A 26129-nucleotide genomic window follows, 5' to 3' on the forward strand; every position below is an offset into this window, starting at 1 on the left:
CTGCATTGTCCGTTGATACGAGGTTCTGTCGTGCCGTGCTTCTTTCTCAATTCCCCTGCCTCTGACACCCGTCTTCTGTCTTTGCTTCCGCCTGGGACTCCCTCCTTCTTCAAAGTCCGCCAAACTTCAGCTCTGCCCAAAGCCCTTCTAAAATCTAACCTCTTCCAGGCACCGTACTAAGCGCTCGTTGTGGGGAGGGAATGTATCCACCGCAGTGGGGAGGGGATGACAAAAGGGAGTCCCCTACCCCCAGAATCAGTAGGAGATAAGAACTTCCCAGCTGATAGGACTGTAGGATCTGAGAAGTCTCAGCTAAGGATTATCCTGGCCTCCTGCAGCTCCACGGGATCCCTTCCAAGGCCTCCTTTCCCATGGAATGTCCTCAGTTGTGGGTTAAAAGCAGTGTGGCCCAATGGAAAGAGCACCTGGGTTCCAGTCTAGGCTAGTCTAGTGAGACAGGGACTATCTCTGATTATTCTGTATCTATTCCAGTGCTTAGCACAATGCTTGGCATAGAGTAAAAGCTTAAGAAACTATTATTATTATTATAACCATCATCATCACGATTATGATGATTATCGCGTTTCTTAATAAACACGTGTTTCCAACATCTCCTTTTTTCCATGTGTCTGTTTTCCACTCCCTGAGATTGTGAGCCCCCCAAGAGACAGGGATGGGATCCGCACTGTTATATTTGTATTTTTTTCATGGGATTTGCAAGGTGCTTACTATGTGTCAAGCCTCAGGGTAGATCTAGAACAATCATCCTATGGTGCAGGAAACTGAGGCACAGAGAAGTTAAGTGACTGGCCCAAGGTCACACAGCAAGCGCGTGGAGGTGCCAGGATTAGAACCCAGGTCCTTTGACTCCAGCCCTGGGCTCTTTCTACGAAGCCACATTGCTTCCATGTAATTTCCCCAGCACCTAGCACAGCGTTCAGCACACAGTAGGTGCTTACTAAATACAATAAGCAATCATTCTATCTACCAATCAATCAGCAGCACTCTTACTCTCTCATCCCTGCTGGGAGAGGGACAGCAAATAGTGAGATTATCCCAAATCCAGTCAAGGCCAGAGTGTCTGCAGCACAGAGCTGCTGGATCATAAAAACGTTTAATATATGAGACTTTTTGTTCCTGAACATTTATGTGGAAGTGCCTCACTTCGTTAAGGAGCGTCTCCTTAAGGATTAAGTCACCCCTGTAAACAAGATGATAATAATAATGATAATAATAATAATGGCATTTGTTAAGTGCTTACTATGTGCGAAGCACTGTTCTAAGCGCTGGGGAGGATACAAGGTGATCAGGTTGTCTCACATGGGGCTCACAGTCTTCATCCCCATTTTACAGATGAGGTAATTGAGGCTCAGAGAAATTAAGTGACTTGCCCAAGGTGACACAGCAGACATGTGGGGGAGCCGGGATTAGAACCCATGACCTCTGACTCCCAAGCCCGGGCTCTTTCCACTGAGCCACGCTGCTTCGCTTAAGATGGGTAGCGCTTCGTAGAAAATTCTCAAAGACTTTCCCCCACGGGGGGGATTTCTCTTCCTAGTGGTAGACAAATTCCCAGAGTGAGAACCTGGATTCACAACTCTATCCCCATCTTTAGCCAATTCCCAGGGCACTAGGATGGGGCTCTGATGGCTTTCCTCGGATGGATTTTGGGGTAGGTGAGCAGAGGAATGCTGTTTTTTCATGTTCAAGTAGTAAAGAAGTCTCCAAGGGTGCAGAAACATCAGGACACAAAGAAACTAAGAATACTGATTTGCCGGGCAAGAAGTTCTAAGCTGAGGAATGGGCAGCAGGTAAGTATTGGAAGGAAAATCACGTAGAATCCTCTAAGGATATGAAAGATGGAAATGTTTGGCCAATCGAACATTTTCAAGTGACCCCTTTGATCTCTAACCCGTTACATTTAGATTGCAACCGGTTATTCTTGTTTTTCCTCCAAATCTGATTGTCTGTGATTCATGTTGTCTGTCTCCCCATTAAATTATATGTTTCCAGGCATGGAATGTGAGTCTTGATGCTGTTGTATTTTTCCAAGCACTTACTAAAGAGCCTAGACCTCAGTAGTGGTTCAATAAATGGCCCTTGGCTACTGTCTGTCTGAGCACTCTCTCCCTCCACTCTCTTCCAGGCAACTGGAAAAACTCCGCTCCTCAAAAACCTCCAGTGGTTGTCCCAACAACCTCTGCGTCGAACCAAAACTCCTTATCATCGACTTTAAGTCATTCAATCAGTTCCCCCCTTCCTACTTATCCACTCTCTCTTCTCCTACCAAACCCCAATCTTTGTTTTATTTTGATGTCTGTCTCCCCACTTCTAGACTGTAAACCCGGCGTGGGCAGGGATGGTCTCTCTTTATTGCTGAATTGTACTTTCCAAGTGCTTAGTCCAGTGTTCTGCACACAGTAAGCGCTCAATGAATACGATTGAATGAATGAATCTAGATTCTTCTTGAACTTACTCACTGAGCCTTGTTCTTATCTCTCCTGCTATCCACATCCTTCCCCTTTCACATCCGGCCGATGACATCACTACCAATCTTCAAAGCCCTTCTGAAATCACCCCTCCCTGTTGGAGGTGAGGGACGAAAGGGTAGCACTGTCTTGAGGGAATCCGTTGCTTTGTGGGGATTCCTCATTTGGGGCTTTTCCACCTGAGGACTTCCTGTTGCTCCCGGGAAGATCTACAGCTCGACACGTCCTATACAGTTCAGGTCTCCGACGCAACACAAACTGGGGTCTGGGCCTTTCTGTTAGGCAGAGAAGGAACTAGCTAGAAGGGAAACACCAAAGACGAGCCAACGCAGAATGAATGTCTACCAACGTGCACACAGTCCTTTTTAGGTTCCTATAAGCAACTGGTAGAAAAGGAAGGATTAGGCGTGATGCTGAGGGGGAAGGGGGGAAGAGATATTGTTGCCACGCCATCCACGGAACGGACAAATACAAATAGGGGAACGGGGAACGATAGAGGGGTTAGTCGGTCCACGACGGTAGAATATTCCATCCATCGCTTGCAGGTGGCAATGTGGGGCCTCAATAGATAATGACTGGGCTTAGATTCAAAGACTCTGTGTCTTCCTTGACCCATCACTCATTCATTCAATCATATTTATTGAGCGCTTACCGTGTGCGGAGCACTGTACTAAGTTCTTGGAAAGTATAATTCAGCAACAAATAGCAACAATCCCTGCCCACAACGGGCTCACAGTCTAGAAGGGGGAGACAGGCATCAAAACAAGTACTCAGGCATCAATGGCATCAATATAAATAGAATTATAGATATATACCCGTCATTAATAAAATAAATAGAATTATAGATATGTACATATATACACACAAGTGCTGTGGGGTGGGGAGAGAAGTAGAGCAGAAGGAGGGAGTGGGGATGATGGGGAGGGGGAGCAGAGGAAAAGAGGGGCTTAGTCCCAGGAGGCCTCCTGGAGGAGGTGAGCTTTCAATAGAGCTTGGAAGGGGGGAAGTGTGCTAGTTTGGCAGATTTGAGGAGGGAGGGCATTCCAGGCCAGAGGTAGGACGCGGGCCGGGGGTCCACAGTCGGACAGGTGAGAACGAGGCACGGTGAGGAGGTGAGCAGCGGTAGAGGAGTGGAGGGTGTGGGCTGGGCTGGAGAAGGCGAGGGGATGGAGAGCTTCGAAACCAATAATGAGCAGTATTGGTGACACAGCATCGCATCCTTCCTGGAGGCCTAACCTGATTAATCTCTCACCTCTCCACTTTAGATCCCCAAACTGCGGCTTCAGCATTTTCATGCCAACAAAGCAAGTTCCCACAATCAAACAGTAGCATTTTTGAGTGCTTACAGAGTGCACAGCACTCGACTAAACCTAATCCAAGCACTTATCTTGTCCAGCCTTTTTTACTCTACCAGTCTCTTTCCGGACCTCCCACCTTCTATCTCTCCCCACTCCAGTCCAAACTTCTCTCTGCTGCCCCGATCATTTTTCTGCAAAAACTTTCAGTCTCCATTTCCCCACTCCCCGGGAACTCCCAGCGATAGCCCATCCACCTCCGCAGGAAAGAGAAACTCCGTATCGTTGGCTTTAAAGCACTCAATCACCTCGCTGCCCTCCTATTCCAACCGAGCCCGCTCACTTCGCTCCTCTGATGCCAAACTTCTCACTGTACATCGATCTCATCTAGCTCCCCGCCATCCTACTACCCACGTCCTGCCTTTGGCCTGGAATGCCCTCTCTCCTCAAATCCGACAGACGATTACTCTCCTCCTCCTAAAAGCCTTATTGAAGGGACATCTCCTCCAAGAGGCCTTCCCTGACTAAGTCCTTCTTTCCTCCTCTCCCACCCCCTTCTCCATCACTTACCTTCCCTGCGCCTCAGTTCCCTCGTCTGTACAATGGGGATTAAAGACTGCATGAGCCCCACGTGGTTCAACCTGATTACCTTGAATCTACCCCAGCGCTTAGAGCAGTGCTTGGTACACAGTAAGCACTTAACAAATACAGTCATTATTATTATTACCCACAAGGAGTTCATGTTTTAAAGGGCAGGACAAACACAACTCTTTATTCAACCAACCTTTTCACATTCTTGAGTGATTAAATCTAATGATTTCACATCTTCTCTTCTACAAGCTAAACCATCCCATTTCCATGTACCCTTTCTCAACAGCCCTATTCTGCATCCCTTTTATAATTTCTAGATAATCACCAGATTCTCAATGTCTGTTCTAAAATCCCCCCCAAAGTTACCTCCCAACTTTCACGTCATACATCCCATTCCAAGCAAAACATGCCCCAATCAGGTGTTCACATTTTATCCTTATTAATAATAAATAAATAATAATTATGGTATGTTTTAAATATTGCCATGTGCCAAGCATTGTACAAACCCCTGGGAGAGCTATAAGAGAAACAGATCAGACACAGACCCTGGGGGCTCACAATCTAAGTAGCGGGGATAACTAGTATCGAACCCCCATTTTTACAGATGAGATGAGTGATCACAATAACATTTACTAACCTCTTACTGAATGCCAAGCACTCAGGTAGATTTGAAATAATCAGATAGCTCATTCCAGCACATCCCTGCTGGTTCATTCTTTGCCAACTTCAGACTCAGAAAATGTAGTACATTCAAGCTGATCGGCCTGTTTTTTTCTCTCTGGCACTTTGAGGGCTAAAACAGAATGCCCTCCTTAGCATGAAGGAAATGAAACTGCCCCTGTCCTCTAGAATCTTCTGTGCCCTGACAACTTCAAGCCTGAATTTTCCATTATGTCTGAATCCCGTAAATCCAGAGTCTTCCTTTTATTTGGATCCAAGTGAAAATTATTCTCTCCCAGTTGAAGGCTTTCAGTAATTCATTCATTCAATCGTATTTATTGAGCGCTTACTGTGTGCAGAGTACTGTTGAGGTGGGAGAGATGCTTAGGGGAACCCACGGCAGGCATAGCGGAATTGCTGTTAATAGCCTTAGCCTAGAGGTTGGCCTAAGCATCCCTGCAGGCCTGCAATTCCAGGGTCTAGGAATTCCACGGTCCCTGTCTCTACCCAAACCCCTGGGTTTCTTCAAACCTGAACTCCCTTTTGGAGTTACCCATTCTCCAGACTCTCCCAATCCGCTTCCAAACTCCACCTTCTGTGATTCCGAAGAGCCAGGTTTTGGTTGTCCAAGGCTAGACAGGCATGGTTGCCGACTTCTACTTCCCAAGCGCTTAGTACAGTGCTCCGCACACAGTAAGCACTCAATAAATACAACTGAATGAATGAGACTCGCTCCAGTGAGGAAGCAGGACAGCTATTTCATCATCACTGTCTCCTTCCTTCTAATAACAACAGCAATTTCAGGTGCAATCCAAATTCTCCCACCAATTCTCCTTAGCCTTAAGTAAAATTGTCCTGGTTTTTCTTTTATCCTAGGAAACACATAATAGAAGATCTGGTTACCTCACGGGAACTGGGAGGAATTGTTCCTGAGACGACCTCAACTCCCTAATTCATACCATCTCCTTCCTGAATTACCAACTGAAAGGTAAGCAGGAATCTCGGTGACTTCCTTGGGGGCTACACATTGTCCTCAGAGCACTTAGCAACGGACTCGAGCATCGCAGAACGCAACCATTAATGGCGATAATGAAGAACAGACATAAATATTGCTGTACCTACATTCACCTCCTCGTGGTTGACTCCGCCGGTCTCCACTAGCTCCTTGGTGCTTTTCAACTGTAAAGTTTAGGGAGAAACACAAAATAAACAGCAAGCGCGTTACTGGAGAGTGTGATCGATCAGTGGCAGTTGAATGCTTACTGTGTGTTACACTATTAACTTGGATTTATCTGAAGTAGCACTTTATAAAGCATCCAATGAGAAAAAAACAGATGGAGCAGATAATTCTAAATAAGCCTTCACTGAACCGTTCCCGAAACAGGCAAATTATGAGGCTTGATTGGCTGGCAAAAAAAAAAAAAAAAATCAGTCTGGGTCATTATTTTTTAAATAATAAGATTAGAAAGTAGTTCCGAGGCATAGAGGGTACAAAATTGGCTTTCAAGAATAATAAATGATTTCATTTCCCACTCTTATTGCTATTAATTTCAACTCGGCAGTGTTTGCAAATTGCCACTGGCTAAACTGTGTTATGCTGGTGATTTCTTTTGAGAGATGAAAATTAGAGTGTCTCAAGAGTGCCCTCCTATGAGGCCTCCCGAAGCAAGTCGTCACGTTAGGGACAGTACCCTAGGGGACAGAGAAAAAGCCAACCGAATGCTGGGGGAAAGAGTCAGGATGCCACCTATCACTGGGCCCGTTCTCGCTTCTCTCGACGTGACCGCCTGCTTGGATTTCCCACCCCCTTCACGTCCATCAGACGTGTCTCCCCTTCTTCGGGACACTTCTAAAATCTCTGATCTTCCTCCCACCCCCGCCATTTTCCAGCCACTCGAGCACTTCTGCTTCACAAGAATTTAAGCCCTCGTCTCTTGAAATAATAACTACGATGGTATCTGTTCAGCGCTTACTATGTGTCACGCACTGTTCTAAGCCCTGGGGTAGATCCTAGCTAATCTCCCCCCGCCCCGTCATTTTCCTTCTTATTGCCATTTCAGCATTTCTGCCTCTTTTAAAAACCTAGGCTCTCATCCCCCAGATTGCTTGAAATAATAACAAAATGATGGTATTTGTTAAGCGCTTTACTATACATCAAGCACTGTTCTAAGTGCTACGGTAGATACAAGCTAATCAGGTTTGCTTCCCCCTTCCCCTAACTTATTTTGGTGCCCGTCTCCTTCTCTAAACTGTAATAATAATAACGATGGCATTTGTTAAGCGCTTGCTATGTGCAAAACACTGTTCTAAGTGCTGGGGAGGACACAAGGTGATCAGGTTGTCCCAAGTGGAGCTCCCAGTCTTAATACCCATTTTCCAGATGAGGTAACTGAGGCACGGAGAAGTGAAGTGGCTCGCACACAACACTGTGCTGAGCGCTTGGGAGAGGACAACTGGCCTACAGCTTATTTAAGAGCAGACCGCCTGCCACATAGTTTGGTTTTCTTCTGGTACTTGTTCATTCATTCATTCATTCATTCAATCGTATTTATTGAGCGCTTACTGCATGCAGAGCACTGGACTAAGGGTCAAATGGGGTGTGACTTTCCGGGGACCGGGGGGGAGTCCAAAGGCAAGACAAAGAGGCCAAACGGCAGCACCTTCAGAGACTGCCTGCGGAGAGAGAGATTCCCCAGGAGAACAGCTGGAGTCAGAGACCCAGAGAGAGATACTACTGGGGAGACACCCAGGGGCCCTCCCAAAGTCTGAGAGCCCGGGGGTCAAGAGCGGAGACTCACAGACCTTCTGGGGCAGGAAACGTCCAGTTGGTAGAACGGAGGGGGAAGTACAGTGCTCAGTACAGTGCTCTGCACACAGTAAGTGCTCAATAAATACGATTGAATGAATGAATGAATGAATGAATGAAAGTAAGAAGTCTGAGCCGGATGCATTTCAGCCGAATTTGGAAACGTGGAGGGCCGTCAATTTAAACCCACCTCAACCCCAAGCGGGGGACAGAGCAGTCAATATAACCCACCCCAGCCCCAGGAGAGTGGTCAATTACAGAAGCAGCATGGCCTAGTGGAAAGAGCACAGGCCTAGGAGACAGGGGTCCTGAATTCTGCCACTTGTCTGCTGTGTGACCTTGGGCAAGTCACTCAACTTCTCTGTGCCTCGGTTACCTCGTCTGCAAAATGGAGATTAAGACGGTGAGCCCCTTTTGGGCCAGGGTCCAGGTCCAACCTGATTAGCTTGTATCTACTCCAGTGGCTGGAAAATAGTAAACGTTTCAGTGGAAAGAGCATGGACTTTGGAGTCGGAGGTCATGGGTTCGAATCCCGGCTCTGCCAATTGTCAGTTGTGTGACTTTGGGCAGGTCACTTCACTTCTCTGGGCATCAGTTACCTCGTCTGCAAAATGGGGATGAAGACTGGGAGCCCCCCGTGGGACAACCTGATCACCTTGTAACCTCCCCAGCGCTTAGAACAGTGCTTTGCACATAGTAAGCGTTTAATAAATGCCATCATTATTATTAAATATCACTTTAGATGTGTATATCTATAACCCACTCCAGTCCCGGGAAGGGGAGAGGGCAAATATGACTTGTCCCAGGCTTAGGAAGGGGAGAGAAGAGGAGTCAAAATAACCCACTTCAGATTCAGGAGGTGGGGAAGAGATAACTCACTATGGCCTTGGGGTCAGGGGGAGAGAAAGTGTGTGTGAGTGTGTGTAGATAATAAATTCTATTTGTTCTGACGATTTTGACACCTGTCTACATATTCTGTTTTGTTGTACGTCTCCCCCTTCTAGAATGTGAGTCCGTTATTGGGTAGCGACCGTCTCTATATGTTGCCGACTTGTACTTCCCAAGCGCTTAGTACAGTGCTCTGCACACAGTAAGCACTCAATAAATACGATTGAATGAATGAATGAATGAATGAAAGAAAGAACTCACTTCAGATTCAGGAAGGCGGGGAAGAGATAACTCACTATGGTCTTGGGGTCGAGGGGAGAGAAAGTGTGTGTGTGTGTGTCTGTAGATAGTAAATTCTATTTGTTCTGACGATTTTGAAACCTGTCTACATATTTTGTTTTGTTGTACGCCTCCCCCTTCTAGAATGTGAGTCCATTACTGGGTAGCAACCGTCTCTGTACGTTGCCGACTTGTACTTCCCAAATGCTTAGTACAGTGCTCTGCACACAGTAAGCGCTCAATAAATACAATTGAATGAATGAATGAATGAATGAACCCACTTCAGATTCGGGAAGGGGGGAAGAGATAACTCACTATGGCCTTGGGGTCGGGGGGAGAGAAAGTGTGTGTGTGTGTGTGTGTGTAGATAATAAATTCTATTTGTTCTGACGATTTTGACGCCTGTCTACATATTTTGTTTTGTTGTACGCCTCCCCCTTCTAGAATGTGAGTCTGTTACTGGGTAGCGACCGTCTCTATATGTTGCCAACCTGTACTTCCCAAGCGCTTAGTGCAGTGCTGTGCACACAGTAAGCGCTCAATAAATACGACTGAATGAATGAAATCACAGCCCTAGGAGGCAGAGAGGAGAGTAGTCAATATAACTGGCCACAGGTCCAGAGTGTGGTGGCTTATTGCTGTCACCTGGAGATCAGGAACTTAACCTATCCAGAAGATGCAATTGGTACCCACCGTACCCAGGACAGTGGACAGTCCGCTGCCGACAGCGGATGATGCTGGATAATACCGACAGTATTTGTTAAGCGCTGTTCTAAGCGCCGGAATGCGTGGGAAGGCCGGAAGTAGAGCTGCCATTTTGGTGGGCGTCAGCTTCCGGCCATCCCTTATCATCACCGACAGTCATTCGTTCATTCATTCAATCGTATTTATTGAGCGCTTACTGTGTGCAGAGCACTGTACTAAGCACTTGGGAAGTACAAGTAGAGAAGCAGTGTGGCTCAGTGGAAAGAGCACGGGCTTTTAAGTCAGGGTCATGGGTTCAAATCCTGGCTCTGCCAACTGTCAGCTGTGTGACTTTGGGCAAGTCACTTCACTGGGCCTCGGCTACCTCATCTGTAAAATGGGAATGAAGACTGTGAGCCCTCTGTGGGACAATCTGATCACCTTGTAACTCCCCCAGCGCTTAGAACAGTGCTTTGCACATAGTAAGTGCTTAATAAATGCCATCATCACTTTTATTATTATAAGTTGGCAACATATAGAGACGGTCCCTACCCAATCAGTCAATCAATCAATCATATTTATTGAGCGCTTACTGTGTGCAGAGCACTGGACTAAGCGCTTGGGAAGTCCAAGTTGGCAACATATAGAGACGGTCCCTACCCAACAACAGGCTCACAGTCTCAGTCATTCCACATTCCGTTCCCATTGCGAGCAGGGCCCTGTAGCGGGGCCTGGGGAAGTTTCCATGGCAATAAAACACATCGTCCCTGAATTACGATTGTTACAATTCAATGACAGAGGCAGGCCCAAATTGCCAACCACATAGAAGATGTGAGAAGAAGAGCAAAAATTCACGTGATAATCAACACCAGTAGGCAATTAAAGGAATAAATGACAAATAAATAAAAGATATACCCAGGAGTCCAAGTGGGAAGATGAAATCTTTTACCAGGAAGGTGGGCGGTAGTCCTCGAAGATTAATCGGGGAAGAGAAACTGCCTGGTCTAGTGGAAAGAGCAGTGGCCTGGGAGTTTGGGAGACCTGGAATCTAATCTCAGCTCTGCCTCTCGCCTCCTGGGTGTGCTAACAACTTATATAACTGCTCGGTGCCATAGTTTCCTTATCTGAAAATGAGGATTAAAGACCTGTTCTCCTTTTGGGATTGGGACTGCTTCTGATCTGACCCCAGCTCTTGACATGTAATAAGTGCTTAACAAAGACACATCATTATTATTATAATTACTATCATCATCATCATCATCACCATTACACAGTGCAGGAGTAAGAAAGTGAGCTAGCTATGACTTCCCACCCTATCAAAAATCTGAAGGTGAAACAAAATGGTTTCTCCTCCTTCATCCCAATTCCGGGGGTGGGAAGTGGCACTGGGAGGGAGAGGCGATTAGCTCCCCATTACTCCGTTAAACTAGGCCACTCCACCATGTCGGTTCTTCCGATAAAGGCATCCCACGCTGAGTCACCTTCGGCTCTGTCTCAACGTGGGTCACCGGGCCTTTATTTCTGCGGCAAAAGCTATTCGGAACTTTCCCGTAAGAAATTTCTCTTCTCTCTCTGTAGTGAACATCCCCCCGGTCTTATTATTTTCTTTCGGCGTCTAATTCAAACGACCCAAAGCAGTTTAAATCCTATTCCTGGCTCCAAAACTTGAGTAATTCTCCCAGTTCTACTATCATCTGCCAATCCGATTATCATTCTCTCATTGCCTTTCTCCAGATCACTAATGAAGATCTTAAATATATCTGGAGCCAGACCCCGATCGCTTATAATTCCTGCCGCGCTGATTCAAAGCTGCCGGTGAGCATCCACCGTAACGAACATTTGTGTTAGCCTACCAACAGCGTAACTATACTTTCCTAGTGTGCCAATGAGAATGCATTTCTAATGACCAGATTGATGACATTTATTGCTTTTCCATTACCTCCATTGTCTATCACTCGATCTTAGAAGTAAATTAAATTTGTTTGGCATGATTTGCTCTTCACAAACCATGTTGGTTGTGACCTGATATCTTTATGCTCTTTTAAGTGGTTGCAAATTGATTATTTTAATCATTTATTCTAGTATCTTCCATGTATCAATGTTAAGCTGACGGATCTGTAATTACCAGGGCAAACCTTTTTTCACCACACGGGCCCTTTTCCAATTCTCCTGCTCTCCTTGAGTTCCCCAAATAATAGCTAGGAACCCGTAACCGGTCTTGAATCCAAGCCATCAAACCCTGCAAATACGGCAAGAATTGAAAAAAACAATTGTAAACATTTTCTTCCTCTGTTTTACTTCACCTTTTCAGCTATTCAACACAAATGGGCTATTGTCCCGGTCAGCTGTTTATATTGGATCTTTTGATAAAGACAGAAGTGGGAAAAAAAAATAAAAGTTTCTGTCTTTTATGGTCAACTCCGCTACTCTCTTTTCCTTCCTTCCTGAGGGGTGACAGGTCCTCGGTCCTTGATTTTCATCCAACAGAATTAATGTGTCTGTGGTTTTTTTATGTCTTCTCTACTCCCATTTCCTTTCCAGGTTTAGCTTTTTAAACCATGTCCCATGCTGCTAAGTTCAAATTTCTTCCAAGAGGCCTTTCCCCAGTTAAACACTCTTTTCCCTGCTCCCTCTTCTGCGACACTTATGAACCTGGATTCCGCCACCTCAGCCCCACAAGCACTTATGTAGGTAAGTGTAAATTATTTATTTATATTAATACCTGTCTCCCCCTGTAGACTGTAAGCACACTGTGGGTAGGGAACACATCTACTTACTCAATACAGTGCTCTGCACGCACGCAGTAAGCCCTGATTGACTGATTTCTTTACATCTCCCTTGAGTGATCTAGTTCCTCCTTTTTCATATTTCCCTCTTGCCCTTCAATATTCTAGAGATTTCTAGGTTTGGCCTACGTGTCATCTTTCAAGCAGTTTCTAGCATCCTTCTAGACTGTGAGCCCACTGTTGGGTAGGGACCGTCTCTACATGTTGCCAACTTGGACTTCCCAAGCGCTTAGTACAGTGCTCTGCACACAGTAAGCGCTCAATAAATACGATTGATTGATTGATCGATTGAACCCTGAAGCCCAGAGCCTCCTTGTCCCGTCGCCCAGAGGTCACCGGGCTCAAAGGTCATCAGAGAAGCAGCGTGGCTCAGTGGAAAAAGCCCGGGCTTGGGAATCAGAGGTCGTGAGCTCTCATCCCGGCTCCGCCACTTGTCGGCTGTGTGACTTTGGGCAAGTCACTTCACTTCTCCGTGCCTCAGTTGCCTCATCTGTCAAATGGGGATGGAGACTGTGAGCCCCATGTGGGACAACCTGATTACCGTGTCTCTACCCTGGTGCTTAGAACAGTGCTTGGCACAGAGTAAAAACTTAACAAATACCATTAATCATTATTATGATATGTCACAGCCCCTTCACCCTTTCCCTGGCATTTCAGGCACAGCCAATTGGACAAGGGTGTCTTTTTTTGGCCAGTCCGTGGCATTTTACTCCCCCAGTCACCCATGATGAGTACACAGTACATTGATCTGCACACAAAGTGTGAATTTAAGTTACTCAGTCAGCTCTCTCCCTCCTGCCTATCCTCACTCCTCTTCCAATACACCCCAGCGCACATTCTTTACTCCTCTAACACCAACGCTGTGCCTCACTCTCACCTCTCTTGCTCACGTTCTCCTTCCTGCGTGGAACCCTCTACCACTTCATTCATTCACTCATTCTTTCAATCGTATTTACTGAGCACTTACAGTGTGCAGGGCCCTGTACTAAGCGCTTGGAAAGTACAATTCGGTCCCCATTTCCAAAGCCCTTCTGAAATCGCCTGTCCTCTAAGAAGGCTTCCATGACGAATCTGTCATCTCCCTACCCTCGCTCCCCTCTGCGTCTACTAATTCTATTGTCCTCTCCCAAGTGCTTAGTACAGTGCCCTGCGTACAGTAAGCACTCAATAAATAGCACTGATTGATTGTGTTTCCCACTTCTGATCTCCAGGGCCTTCCATACCAGAGGGACACTGACACTCCTAGAGGACACTGGGCTTTCCATGATTCCCTGCTCCATCCCAGGGAAGGGTTCATCCATCAGCAGCATGTAGTCAACTTCGCACATAGTAAACGCTTAACGAATGCCATCATTATTATTGTCATGTGACCTTCCAATCTTTTATAAGGCTGAGAAATTCACCAGTGTGGCCACTGTTTGTCTGAGATACAAAGAATCCCAGAGCTGGGATTTGAACCCATGACCTCTGTCTCCAAAGCCCGGGCTCTTTCCACTGAGCCACGCTGCTTCTCATAATAATGTCATTTGTTAAGCACTTGCTATGTGCAAAGCACTGTTCTAAGCGCTGGGGAGGATACAAGGTAATCAGGTTGTCCCCGGTGGGGCTCACAGTCTAACCTCCCCAGCACTTAGAACAGTGCTTTGCATATAGTAAGCGCTTAATAAATGCCATTATTATTATTATTTTTATTATTATTATTATTAATAAAACCAAAGAAACCCAGAGTGGCATCAAAGTCACTCAGGGATCACGGGGAAATGGGAATAAAGACACGTATACAAAACTTCGCAAGACTAATAAAGCAGCGTGATTAGGGCACAAAATAAAATGCCCTGTCTGCCTTTAACCAGTGTGATCAATGATTGTGTTTCATCCTGGGGGCCCATCTCCCCAGGCATCTCTAAATAATAATAATGATAACGATGACATTTATTAAGCGCTTACTATGTGCAAAGCACTGTTCTAAGCACAGGGGAGGTTACAAGGTGATCAGGTTGTCCCACGGGGGGCTCACAGTCTTAATCCCCATTTTCCAGATGAGGTAACTGAGGCACAGAGAAGTGAAGTGACTTGCCCAAAGTCACACGGTTGACAATTGGCAGAGCCGGGATTTGAACTCATGACCTCCGACTCCGAAGCCCCTGCTCTTTCCACTGAGCCACGCTATGTCTCCTGCTAGATCTCAACACCAAAATGGCTTTGAAGGGAAAGCCCTGAGAGGGGGTCATTTTAGCAGAAGAAGCAGTACAATTTCTTCCTCTGGGCAGGTTGGGGAAACAGCATGCCTAGCCGTGCCTGGGTTCTAATAAAGAAGCAGCATGGCTCAGTGGAAAGAGCCCGGGCTTTGGAGTCGGAGGTCGTGGGTTCAAATCCCGGCTCCACCACTTGTCAGCTGGGTGACTTTGGGCCAGTCACTTCACGTCTCTGTGCCTCAGTTCCCTCATCTGTAAAATGGGGATGAAGACTGTGAGCCCCCCGTGGGACAACCTGATCAACTGGAACCTCCCCAGTGCTTAGAACAGTGCTTTGAACATAGTAAGTGCTTAATAAATGCTATTATTATTATTAATCCCTACTTAGACTGTGAGCCCCATACAGGACAGTGCCCGCCACCAAGTAAGCACTTCACAAGTTCCATTAAAAAAAAAAGAAAAAGATTCTCAGTCCTGAAGCCACAGGATCAGGGCTTACCCTTCATCCCTTGGTACAACTTTGTACATATTTACTATTCTATTTATTTTATTTTGTTAATATGCTTTGTTTTGTTGTCTGTCTCCCCCTTCTAGACTGTGAGCCTGCTGTTGGGTAGGAACCCTCTCTAGATGTTGCCAACTTGTACTTCCCAAGCGCTTAGTACAGTGCTCTGCACACAGTAAGCACTCAATAAATACGACTGAATGAATGAATGAACCCCGATGGGAGACACTATCATCGTTCCGAGGCGCAAGTACCGTTGTTCCTTCTCCAGCTCCACTATTCCATTCCCATCTTCCATGTGGCTTTGTGCTCAGGGCTGCAGATGGACTATTTGTATTTTTCTACTAGAATTTTAATTGTTGTGGGCTGTCCCTTTTGGTTTTCCCCTTTTTAAAATAATAATAATAATAATAATGGCATTTATTAAGTGCTTACTACGTGCAAAGCACTGTTCTGGTTACAAAGTGATCAGGTTGTCCCACGGGGGGCTCACGGTCTTAATCCCCATTTTACAGATGAGGTAACTGAGGCACAGAGAAGTGAAGTGACTTGCCCAAAATCACACAGCTGACAAATGGCGGAGCCGGGATTTGAACCCGTGACCTCTGACTCCAAAGTCCGGGCTCTTTCCACTGAGCCATGCTGCTTCTCTAGATTAACAGCGCTTGGAAAGTACATTGCAGCAATAAAAAGAGACAATCCTTGTCCACAACGGGCTTAGAATTCCCTATACTCCTTGAGCTCAGGTCCTGGTCACCCTTTCCCAAGTCTAACGAACCTCTAACTTTCCAATTAAAATCCCTCATTTAACTGTTTTGGCCTATCTTCGGCCTCTACGTACAAATAAATACATACATGTAAATAAGTGCTGTAAATAGGCTTGAGTTTGGGCTTTTCCTAAAAACCTCCAAGGTGTTCTTTTTTCCACTGTAAAAATTAAAATAACCAAAATGGCCTAACAGAGTAATAACAATAACGGCATTTGTTAAGCGCTTACTATGTGCCAGACACTGCTCTAAGCGCTGGGGTGGATACAAGGTGTGTCCCACGGGGGGCTCACAGTCTTAACCGCCATTTTACAGATGAGGTAACTGAGGCACAGAGAAGTGAAGTAACTTGCCCAAGATCACACAGCAGCAAGCGGCGTACACAGTAACCGGTTAAAATGCAGATATGAAAAATGCAGTTCAAATACTAAATGAATTTAAAACCAGTCAATGCTTTACACTTATAAAATCCTACTCTTCCAAGAAGCCACTAGTATTTGAAAAATGGCTACTGTCTTTAATTTTCCTTAAATTTCACAAGCATGTAAGAGAAATGTATTTATTGAGCCAAAAAAATCACTTAGGCTGTTGGCTTTAGAGGGGGCAAGTATCTCTTTTATTTGTGCAGTGACCATCTACTGAACTACTAGGTTGGGGATGCTTTTATTTATTTGAATCCAACAGTTAAAATAAAAATCTATCAAGACCCAAAGGAGATGGAGACGCTATATGTGGATTCCTTTAAACAAATGAATGCCCATTAGGTCTTTGGCAAGGGAACAGAGAACATTATTCCTAGCAAGCGCCTAAACTCTCTCCAGAGCTGAAGCTTGAGGGCTAAGATTTCCTTCTATGTGGGGAATGATCCATCTTAACTGCCTTTAAGGCAATACTTTCAAATCCACTGATCAATGACAAGGCTGCACTTGAGCATCGGAGACAGGGGGAATGAAACGATCAGATTGGCAGACTCTGTATAAAGGGTTTATATCTCTCCATGGTTAGATAAGTGCATCTGATGCCCTCTGATGTGTTTTCCTGTCACCATGAATCAGTCTTTCATATCCATATGTCTCCAGGAGTATCAAAGGCTAGGCTAAACTCATTTTCCTCGCTCAGACTGAGAAGAAAACAGCTGGTTACTGGGAAATATAGGTGCTTTGTTAATAGTTTTACATTTTTTTTCAATCCATTTCTCTCCTACAAGGAAGGGTTCACATATCACTGGGGTGTAGAGTTCATGGGGGGATTGGAAATGATATCACAAGGTCAATCTTCTAAACTACTAAGGATAAAGTTGCCTGTGACAAAGTTTGGGCAGATTATTCTGTAGAGTAACTGCAGTTGACACCTTCCCAGAAGCTTCTTGAGGGCAGGAGTGATATCGCTACTTCCACTGAACTCTCCCAAACCCTGAATAAAAATAGAATGATTGACTCATCCGCATACAGGGACCTCAAGGGACCCACACATTAAGAATGTTTGAATTGTTCCTCGATTAGAATAATCCTTTAACTTAATTACTTACTTGTTCCTGGAGAACTTTAAGTAACGCTTGTGTGTGTGTTTGCTCTTCCTTCGCATGTTCTAGTTCAGATTTTTTGTTGTTCAACTCCTCCTGGATATTTAGCAGTTGCTGTGGAAATAAAGGATAGACCTAAATCCAAGTAATTATAGGCAGAATAGTCATTCCAAAAGGATTTGTATGGGATCCGTGCATGTATTAGAACTTAGTCCGTGACTCAGTTGATCAAAATGTAAATGATTTCCACATCTATCTTTTCAAAATCTCACCTCATTTCTTATAAGGTGGTTAAACCATTTGTTACATTAAGGCCTTCTAGACTTGAGCCCACTGTTGGGTAGGGACCGTCTCTATATGTTGCCAACTTGTACTTCCCAAGCTCTGCACTCAGTAAGTGCTCAATAAATTCGATTGAATGAATGAATTAAGGCCCAGGAATATTCCACCTTCCACAGGGAAACTGTCATGTCCATTTAACACATTTTTGTTTGTAGAAACAAGTATTGTGGTTCTAGTAAGATGAAGGTGAATAATTTAGCAGCGTTGTTCCCTAGTATAATTAGTCACTGGCCCGCAGCCATTCCATTTTTGAATAAAGCAGTTTACTGAAAACGAAAGCCCCGAGTTGCCGGGAACACTACTCTTTCATCTCTGTAATGACGGTGATGTTTTATTAAATCAGTAGGACCGAAGTCCAAATGGCAATCGATAGATCAGGCAAGAAAACTTCTAATATAAGCCGTCAAAACCCCAAGTTATGGTCTACACTGTTATTTTTGAGCAGAGCCAAGGACGGCAAAATCGGGCCCGAGGAGATCTGTAAACTCTACGCTCTTCAGGATCCACCTAACTCACCTGGAGGGTTATCTTGGCTGCCAAACGCACTTCCTTGGCACTAATTCACTTGGAACTTTGTCATGGGTTACTGTGTACACCCTGTCAGTCCCAGCAGATGCCTTTAAGATTTTTAAGAAAAAAAATCCTCTGGAAATCAGCTCTTTCAAAGCTTCTCTAAAGAACGAGACTGTTTTGAAAGGACAGAAGTATATTTCTCCTGCTATTAAACATAATAAACTCTGCTCTAATGAGATTCATGCCATGAAGTATTCATGCTGCGAAGCCCCAATGCCTTCTAGGGGCTGACTGCAGTCACGTGGTAAAATCAGGACTGTCAAGGCCTGAATAAATGGCCACCGGATTCCTGGTGCTTAGAAAGAGCAACTGTTCATTGAGCCCTATTACCATGCTTGTTGGTTTCAAATATTCCTTTTTGTTCATCTTGGTACAACTCAAAGTGCTTCAGATACAAAAATGATTAGGCAGCTGAAAGTTACAAACTGTCATTACTGGATTGGTTAGACTGTTTTTTAAATCACACATTACTGAGTTAAGAAGCTACAGTAATACTTTTTCAGGGGTTTTAAAAATGAGATTACTCAATTAGACATTTATTCCCGTGCCATGTTAACTTTTCACAGATAGAACCATTCTTTTATTTCTGTTATGGAGACCCAAGCCCCTAAGAACTGTGCTCTGTGTATGGGAAGCGATTAATCAATGATGACTTAAATGCTTAGTTGTCCCTAAAGGGGTGACTGTCATCATTTTCATCATCATCAGCAGTCAGCAGTATTTACTGAGTACCTGCTATGTGCAACACACTGTATTTGACTCTTGGGAACAAACAATAAAAGAAAAGAATGGCCACAGCCTTTTAGAAGCTTACGGTTCACGTTTGACACATCTGGATATTTCCAGCCCGCTGACTTAACGAGAAATCTCGAGTGTCCCATCAACATCCGTAACGCTCTTCACGGATGAGAAATCAATTTTGTACCAAGCCTTTCTAGCCGACATTGTCAAAGTACATTATCAATGTTATCTCGCGACCAACGGCATGTAGGGAGCTCATTCTTTTTTAAAAGATGGAAAACAGAGGTTTAGAGAAGTTAGGTATCTCGTGATGATCACCTTTCAACGAGTGGCCCAGATAAAATGATAACTCTGGGCGTCCTCCAGTTGGTACTTTAGTAACTGTTGTTGTTGTTATTATCATTATTATTATTATCAATGAACAAAATGATAATATTATTTGTTCACTGAATCCCTCTGGCAGCTGTTTGTACTAGGATATTAAATAGTAACAAAAATATGACACTGGAAATATTTCACACCCTGCAGAATCCGTAACGGGGCAGGCCTGACTCCCTGGGATATTGCTTGCCCACTGCCTTCTATGACTACTCTGTTTTTTTATGTTATTTTTAAAAAATGTAATTTGTTACGTGCTAAGTATCAAGCGCTGTTCAAAGTACAGGGAGAGATATAAGTCCATTAAGTTTGACAAGTTTTATTTATTTATTTATTTTACTTGTACATATCTATTCTATTTATTTTATTTTGTTAGTATGTTTGGTTTTGTTCTCTGTCTCCCCCTTTTAGACTGTGAGCCCACTGTTGGGTAGGGCTGTCTCTATATGTTGCCAACTTGTACTTCGCAAGTGCTTAGTACAGTGCTCTGCACACAGTAAGTGCTCAATAAATACGATTGATTGATTGATTGATTGACTGACAAAGTCCCTATCCCACATGGTGCTCACAGTCGAAAGTGGAGGGAGGAAGATTGAATCTCCATTTTACAGATGAGGCAATTGAGGCACAAATAAGTAACTTGCCCAAGGAAGCAATTGGTGGAGCCAGGAATAGAATCTGGGACATCTTTCCACAAGGCCGTAAGTGCTACAACTTTTAAGTGCTATGTGCTAGGAACTGTACTAAGTGCTGGGGTACTCACAAAATGATCAGACTGGACAGAGACCCTTTCCCATATGGAGCGCACAGTCTGAGAGGGAATAGGATTTAAATCCCCATTTTTAAAATGAGGTAACTGAGGCCCAGAGAAGCTAAGTGATTTGCCCAAGTTTACACAGCGGACCACGGAAGCAGTGAGGCCAAGTGGAGAGAACACGGGCATGGAAGGCCCAGCGTCTCAATCACTACTACTACTACTAATAATAATAATAGTGATATGTGTTTAGCACTTACTATGTGTCAAGCACTGCAGCCAGGGCTGGGGTAGATACCAGATAATCAGGTCAGGCACGCTTCTGTCCCACATGGGACTCATAGTTTAAGTAAGAAAGAGAATAGGTATTGAATCCCCATTTTGCAGTTGAGGGAACTAAGACACAGAGAAATTAAGTGACTAGCCCGAGGTCATACAGCTGACAACCGATGGGGCCAGGATTAGAACCCAGGTCCTCTGACTCGCAGGTGTGTGCTGTTTTCACTAGACCACACTCCTCCGACAAGTATTTTGGATTGATTTATTGATTGACGACAATAGAAAAAGGCTGCAGTATCCATTCCGCTATCTTCACATCAATCAATCAATCAATCATATTTATTGAGCACTTACTGTGTGCAAAGCACTGTACTAAGCACTTGGAGATGCCTCTGGAGGGCATCCAGAGCGCTTGGATGCCCTCCCTCTGCCCATCCGCCAAGCTAGCTCTCTTCCTCCCTTCAAGGCCCTGCTGAGAGCTCACCTCCTCCAGGAGACCTTCCCAGACTGAGCCCCTTCCTTCCTCTCCCCCTCATCCCCCTCTCCATCCCCCCCCAATCTTACCTCCTTCCCTTCCCCACAGCAACTGTATATATGTATATATGTTTGTACTTATTTATTACTCTATTTATTTATTTATTTAATTGTACATATCTATCCTATTTATCTTATTTTGTTAGTATGTTTGGTTTTATTCTCTGTCTCCCCCTTTTAGACTGTGAGCCCACTGTTGGGTAGGGACTGTCTCTATATGTTGCCAATTTGTACTTCCCAAGTGCTTAGTACAGTGCTCTGCGCATAGTTAGCGCTCAATAAATGTGATTGATTGATTGATTGACCCCCATTTTACAGATGAGGGAACTGAGGCCCAGAGTAGTTAAGTGACTTGCCCAGATTCACACAGCTGACAAGCGGCGGAGCCGGAATTTAAACCGATGATCTCCTAAGACAGAACTCCTATATGTTGCTGACTTGTACTTCCCAAGCGCATAGTACAGTGCTCTGCACACAGTAAGCACTCAATAAATATGGTTGAATGAATGAACTCCTAAGTCCGTGCTCTTTCCAATGAGCCATGCTGCTTCATGTTAATGAACATACTATAATTGTCAGGAAACTTTCAAGATTCTTAGCACTTATTATTATTATTATTATTGTTAATAATAATAATGATAGCTTTTGTCAAGCGCTTACTATGTGCAAAGCACTGTTCAAAGCACATAATAATGCAAAATCAATCAGTGTATTCATTCAACAGCTGCAGGCTGCAAATCACTCTACCAAATGCTTGGGAGAATACAATAAAATTAGTAGACAGGCTCTCTGACCTCCAGGATTTTACAATAGAGCCGGGAAGCCGGAAACGCAAGTACAGTCCACCAGGAGGAAGAAATGCAGCCTATAAAATACGTATATAAAACAATCAATCAGTAGAATTTATTGAGTGCTTTCAGTTGTCAGTACTTAATTCTCAGATGGAGTAGGGGGAGAATAAGATGAGAATAGAAATCAGTGTAGTGGAAAAACCATGGTAACAGAGTCAGAAATCATAGGTTCTAATCCCAGCTCTGCCAATTGCTTGCTGTGTGTCCTTGGGCACATCTTTTACGTTCTCTGGGCCTCAGTTTCCTCGTCTGTAACTGGGGATTATACCCGCCTCCTTCCAACTTATGAGTTCCATGTGGGACAGGAACTTATAAGGATAATCTTATATCCACCTTAGCGTTTAGAACAGTGCCTGACACTTAAATAATATTTAAAAAATCAATCAGGGATAGACTCCTGGAGTGGATTATGATTTCAGAAGAGCTTGAGAGGAGTGAAGAGCGTGAGCTCAGAGGAAATGGGAGACAAGGATAAGTAGGAGGGAGAAAGCAAATTGTCAGGAATTTCTGCTTGATGCAGAAACAAATTGGACATTTTTGAGGAGTGGGGAGATGTAAATTGTATGATGTTTTAGAGAAATGATCTGGGCAACGGACAAGTGTAAATTGGAAAGGAGAGAGATTGGAGTCACTAGGAAAAGAGAGGAGATGGATCCAGTAGTCCAGCCGGGATATGACGGATGCGTGAACCAGCATGGTGGGAGTCGGGATGGAGAGGAAGGAGAGAATCCTGGAAAAGTTGTGGAGGAATAATGACAAGATTTGACAATACTGAATATGGTGACTGAAAGAGAGAGAAAACTCAAGGATTCATTCATTCGATAGTATTTCTTGAGCACTTACTGTGTACAGAGCACTGTCATTCATTCATTCATTCATTCATTCAATTGTACTTATTGAGCGCTTACTGTGTGCAGAGCACTGTCCTGAGCGCTTGGGAAGTCAAGGTTGTAGCCTTGGGAGTCAGGGAGGAGGGTGATGTTGTCAACTGGGATTGGGAAGGGTAGATGAAGTAGCATGGCTGAGTGGAAAGAGCCCGGGCTTTGGAGTCAGAGGTCATGGGTTCAAATCTCAGCTCCGCCAATTGTCAGCTGGGTGACGCGGGGCAAGTCACTTCACTTCTCTGGGCCTCAGTTCCCTCATCTGTAAAATGGGGATGAAGACTGTGAGCCCCAAGGGGACAACCTGATCACCTTGTAACCTCCCCAGCACTTAGAACAGTGCTCAGCACATAGTAAGCGCTTAATAAATGCCATCATTATTATTATTATTCATTCAATCGTATTTATTGAGCACTTACTGTGTGCAGAGCACTGTACTAAGCACTTGGGAAGTACAAGCTGGCAACATATAGAGACGGTCCCTACTCAACAGTGGGCTATTATTATTAGATCAAGCAGAGCATTTGGGAGATAAAATGAGAAGGTCAATAAATGCTGCTACTCCTCCATCTGTAGGCACTCTTATTCATTCAATTGTATTTATTGAGTGCTTACTGTGTGCAGAGCACTGTACTAAGCACTTGTGAAGTACAAGTCGGCAACATATAGAGACGGTCCCTACCCAAAAACGGGCTCACAGTCTAGAAGGGGGAGATGATGCCGTGATGAGACAGTCACACTGAAGCTTATGATGGCATTTATTAAATGCCTACTACGTGTTCCTATTACTACTCCAATTGTCAGCTGTGTGACTTTGGGCAAGTCACTTCACTTCTCTGTGCCTCATTTACCTCATCTGTAAAATGGGGATGAAGACTGTGAGCCCCCCGTGGGACAACCTGATCACCTGGGAACCTCCCCAGTGCTTAGAATAGTGCTTTGCACATAGTAAGCGCGTAATAAATGCCATCATCATCATTATTATTATTATTATTATTATTACTCCTGCTATTATTACTTACTACTACTGCTCCAATGGTGTTTGCCAAAACCTACATTTCCAGGGCCACAGGCAGCCCAGGATGTTGGCTCAGGATTACAGAACCCATCGAAATCTCGCTTCATTTAGAAAGATCCAATCACCCAGAAGTCAAGGCCTATGCTACGAAACGAGTTAGCCCGTATACACACAACTCTGGTGCAGAAATCTCTCCGGAAAAAAGAAAAAAGAAAAAGAAAAAAGAAAAAAGAAAATCAGCACCAACTCAAACCACATGCACCGGGCAGACATGAAATTACGATCTTAAACCGATTTTCCCTGCTTCTGAAACATTAAAGGTAGAGAGCAATTTAGAAGGGAGTGGAATTACTCAGACCCTGCGCGATGAATGGTGTCAGCATGGCCAGGAATGCTAACAACTTTATCGCGCAAAATGCCTGCCAAAATATGAAAATCCAAAAAGATTACGGCTCTATCTTTCCAGCCACTAATCAGATCATCTCGCACAATGATAAAGGGTTCCGCCAATGCTCAGCAATTCTTCTCCACAGGTGGCTAAAACCTGTATTTTAATATTATGAAAAAGAGGACTCCAGATATGCTTTCATAAAAAAGTTTCAGTCAGAAAGCAGCGGCTGAAATCAGCTCAAAGCTCAGCGCCTAACCACCTCATCACACAGAAGAAAACTAAAGGAAATAAATGATTTCAACAGTGAACGTTCGAAGGACAGGAGAGGATATCAAGAGGCGTGCGGGGGACTGAATTCTTGAAAAGAAATGAAGGAAATAGCATTTAAGGCAATTTACTGCCTCAGTTCTTGCCGCGTCTCAGCTGACGGGGGGACGCAACTGCTACAGAAAGACGAGCGTGGCAAACGGCGGGTCAGATCGTTCAAAAATACTTACTAAACTCCTAATCTGCCCATAGCGCTGGACTGAGCAACTGGGAGAGTACAAGAGAGATTAAAGATATGATTCCTTCCTGCCATCATGGAGCTTGTACTCTAATGGGGAAGACAGACGGTCACAACATTTTTTACTGTTGGGAAGAAGTAAAGCGATACAACTGGCTAAAACACTCCTGGAAAGAGGAAAAAGTGTTTAAATAATGATACATGGAAACAAGCAGCTTGCCCCAGTGGCAACTGAACGGACTTGAGTCGGAAGACTTGGGTTCAAATCCCAGCTCTGCCAATTGTCAGCTGTGTGACTTTGAGCAAGTCACTTAACTTCCCTGTGCCTCAGTTACCCCATCTGGAAAATGGGGATTAAGACTGTGAGCCCCCCCGTGGGAGAGGAACTGTGTCCAACCTGATTACCTTGTATCTACCTTGTATCTAAGAGAAGCAGCATGGCTCAGTGGAAAGAGCCTGGGCTTTGGAGTCAGAGGTAATGGGTTCGAATCCCAGCTCTGCCAATTGTCAGCTCTGTGACTTTGGGCAAGTCACCAAACTTCTCTGGGCCTCAGTTACCTCATCTGGAAAATGGGGATGAAGGCTGTGAGCCCCCTGTGGGCTCACCTGATCATCTTGTAACCTCCCCAGCGCTTAGAACAGTGCTTTGCACATAGTAAGTGCTTAATAAATGCCATAATCATTATTATTATTATTATCTACCTTGCCACTTGGAGCAGTGCTTGGCACATAGTAAGTGCTTGACAAATACTAAAACCGGTATTATTATTATGTGCAGTTGTGAATACGTAAGTTTTGCGTTGGGGGGCTGAGACCTGAGAAGAAGAAAATGAAACAGGGAACAACTCAGAGGAGCTAGGATGTTAGGAAGGTATCAGGGAGCAACTCAGAGAAACTAGGATGTTAGGAAGGTTTAGAATATGGGGAATCAATCAATCATAAGTAAATACTGGATATCTACGCTGTGCCACGCGCTGTACTAAGTACTTGGAAGTGTAAAATAGAATTATACTCTCCATGATCCCTGATTAATCCATCAATCATATTTATTTAGTGGTTACTGTGTATGCAGTAACTCCAGCGGGAGACGGGGAGAAAGAAAGGGAAGGGGAAATTAGATACGGGGTGAGGAGGGGGCACTGAGATTGAATCGCCCGCCCATCCATGGCTTTTAGGTCAGGGGGTCTCCCTCAATTCATTCCCGACACGTGGCCTGGGGGTGAAGCCAGTCTTGGGAGTCAGAAGGATCTGCCACTTGTCTGCTGGGAGACCTAAGGTGGGATGTTTCATTTCAAGCGCTTAGTACAGTGCTCTGCACACAGTAAGCGCTCAATAAATACGATTGATTGATTTCTCTGGGCCTGCCCACAGTCACACAGCTGACAATTGGCGGAGCCGGGATTTGAACCCATGAC

At 44.6% G+C, this 26129-nt stretch overlaps 1 protein-coding gene across 5 annotated transcripts in view; it reads right to left on the reverse strand.

Moving 5' to 3' along the window:
• The window catches only part of ENOX1 (ecto-NOX disulfide-thiol exchanger 1), a 488154-nt gene that overhangs the window by 40997 nt on the left and 421028 nt on the right, over window positions 1-26129 (reverse strand). For 3 of the 5 annotated variants that reach the window (XM_038762016.1, XM_038762018.1, XM_038762015.1), the window contains 3 exons: window positions 17474-17581; window positions 11818-11931; window positions 6158-6214 (listed from right to left, as the gene is read on the reverse strand). In XM_038762016.1, coding sequence (XP_038617944.1) covers window positions 6158-6214; window positions 11818-11931; window positions 17474-17581 — 279 coding nt within the window. The remainder of the gene's footprint in view (window positions 1-6157; window positions 6215-11817; window positions 11932-17473; window positions 17582-26129) is intronic. The other 2 variants (XM_038762019.1, XM_038762017.1) reach the window with 1 other exon arrangement.

Source organism: Tachyglossus aculeatus, chromosome 20 (assembly GCF_015852505.1).
Source record: "Tachyglossus aculeatus isolate mTacAcu1 chromosome 20, mTacAcu1.pri, whole genome shotgun sequence".
NCBI classification, from domain to species: Eukaryota; Metazoa; Chordata; class Mammalia; order Monotremata; family Tachyglossidae; genus Tachyglossus; species Tachyglossus aculeatus.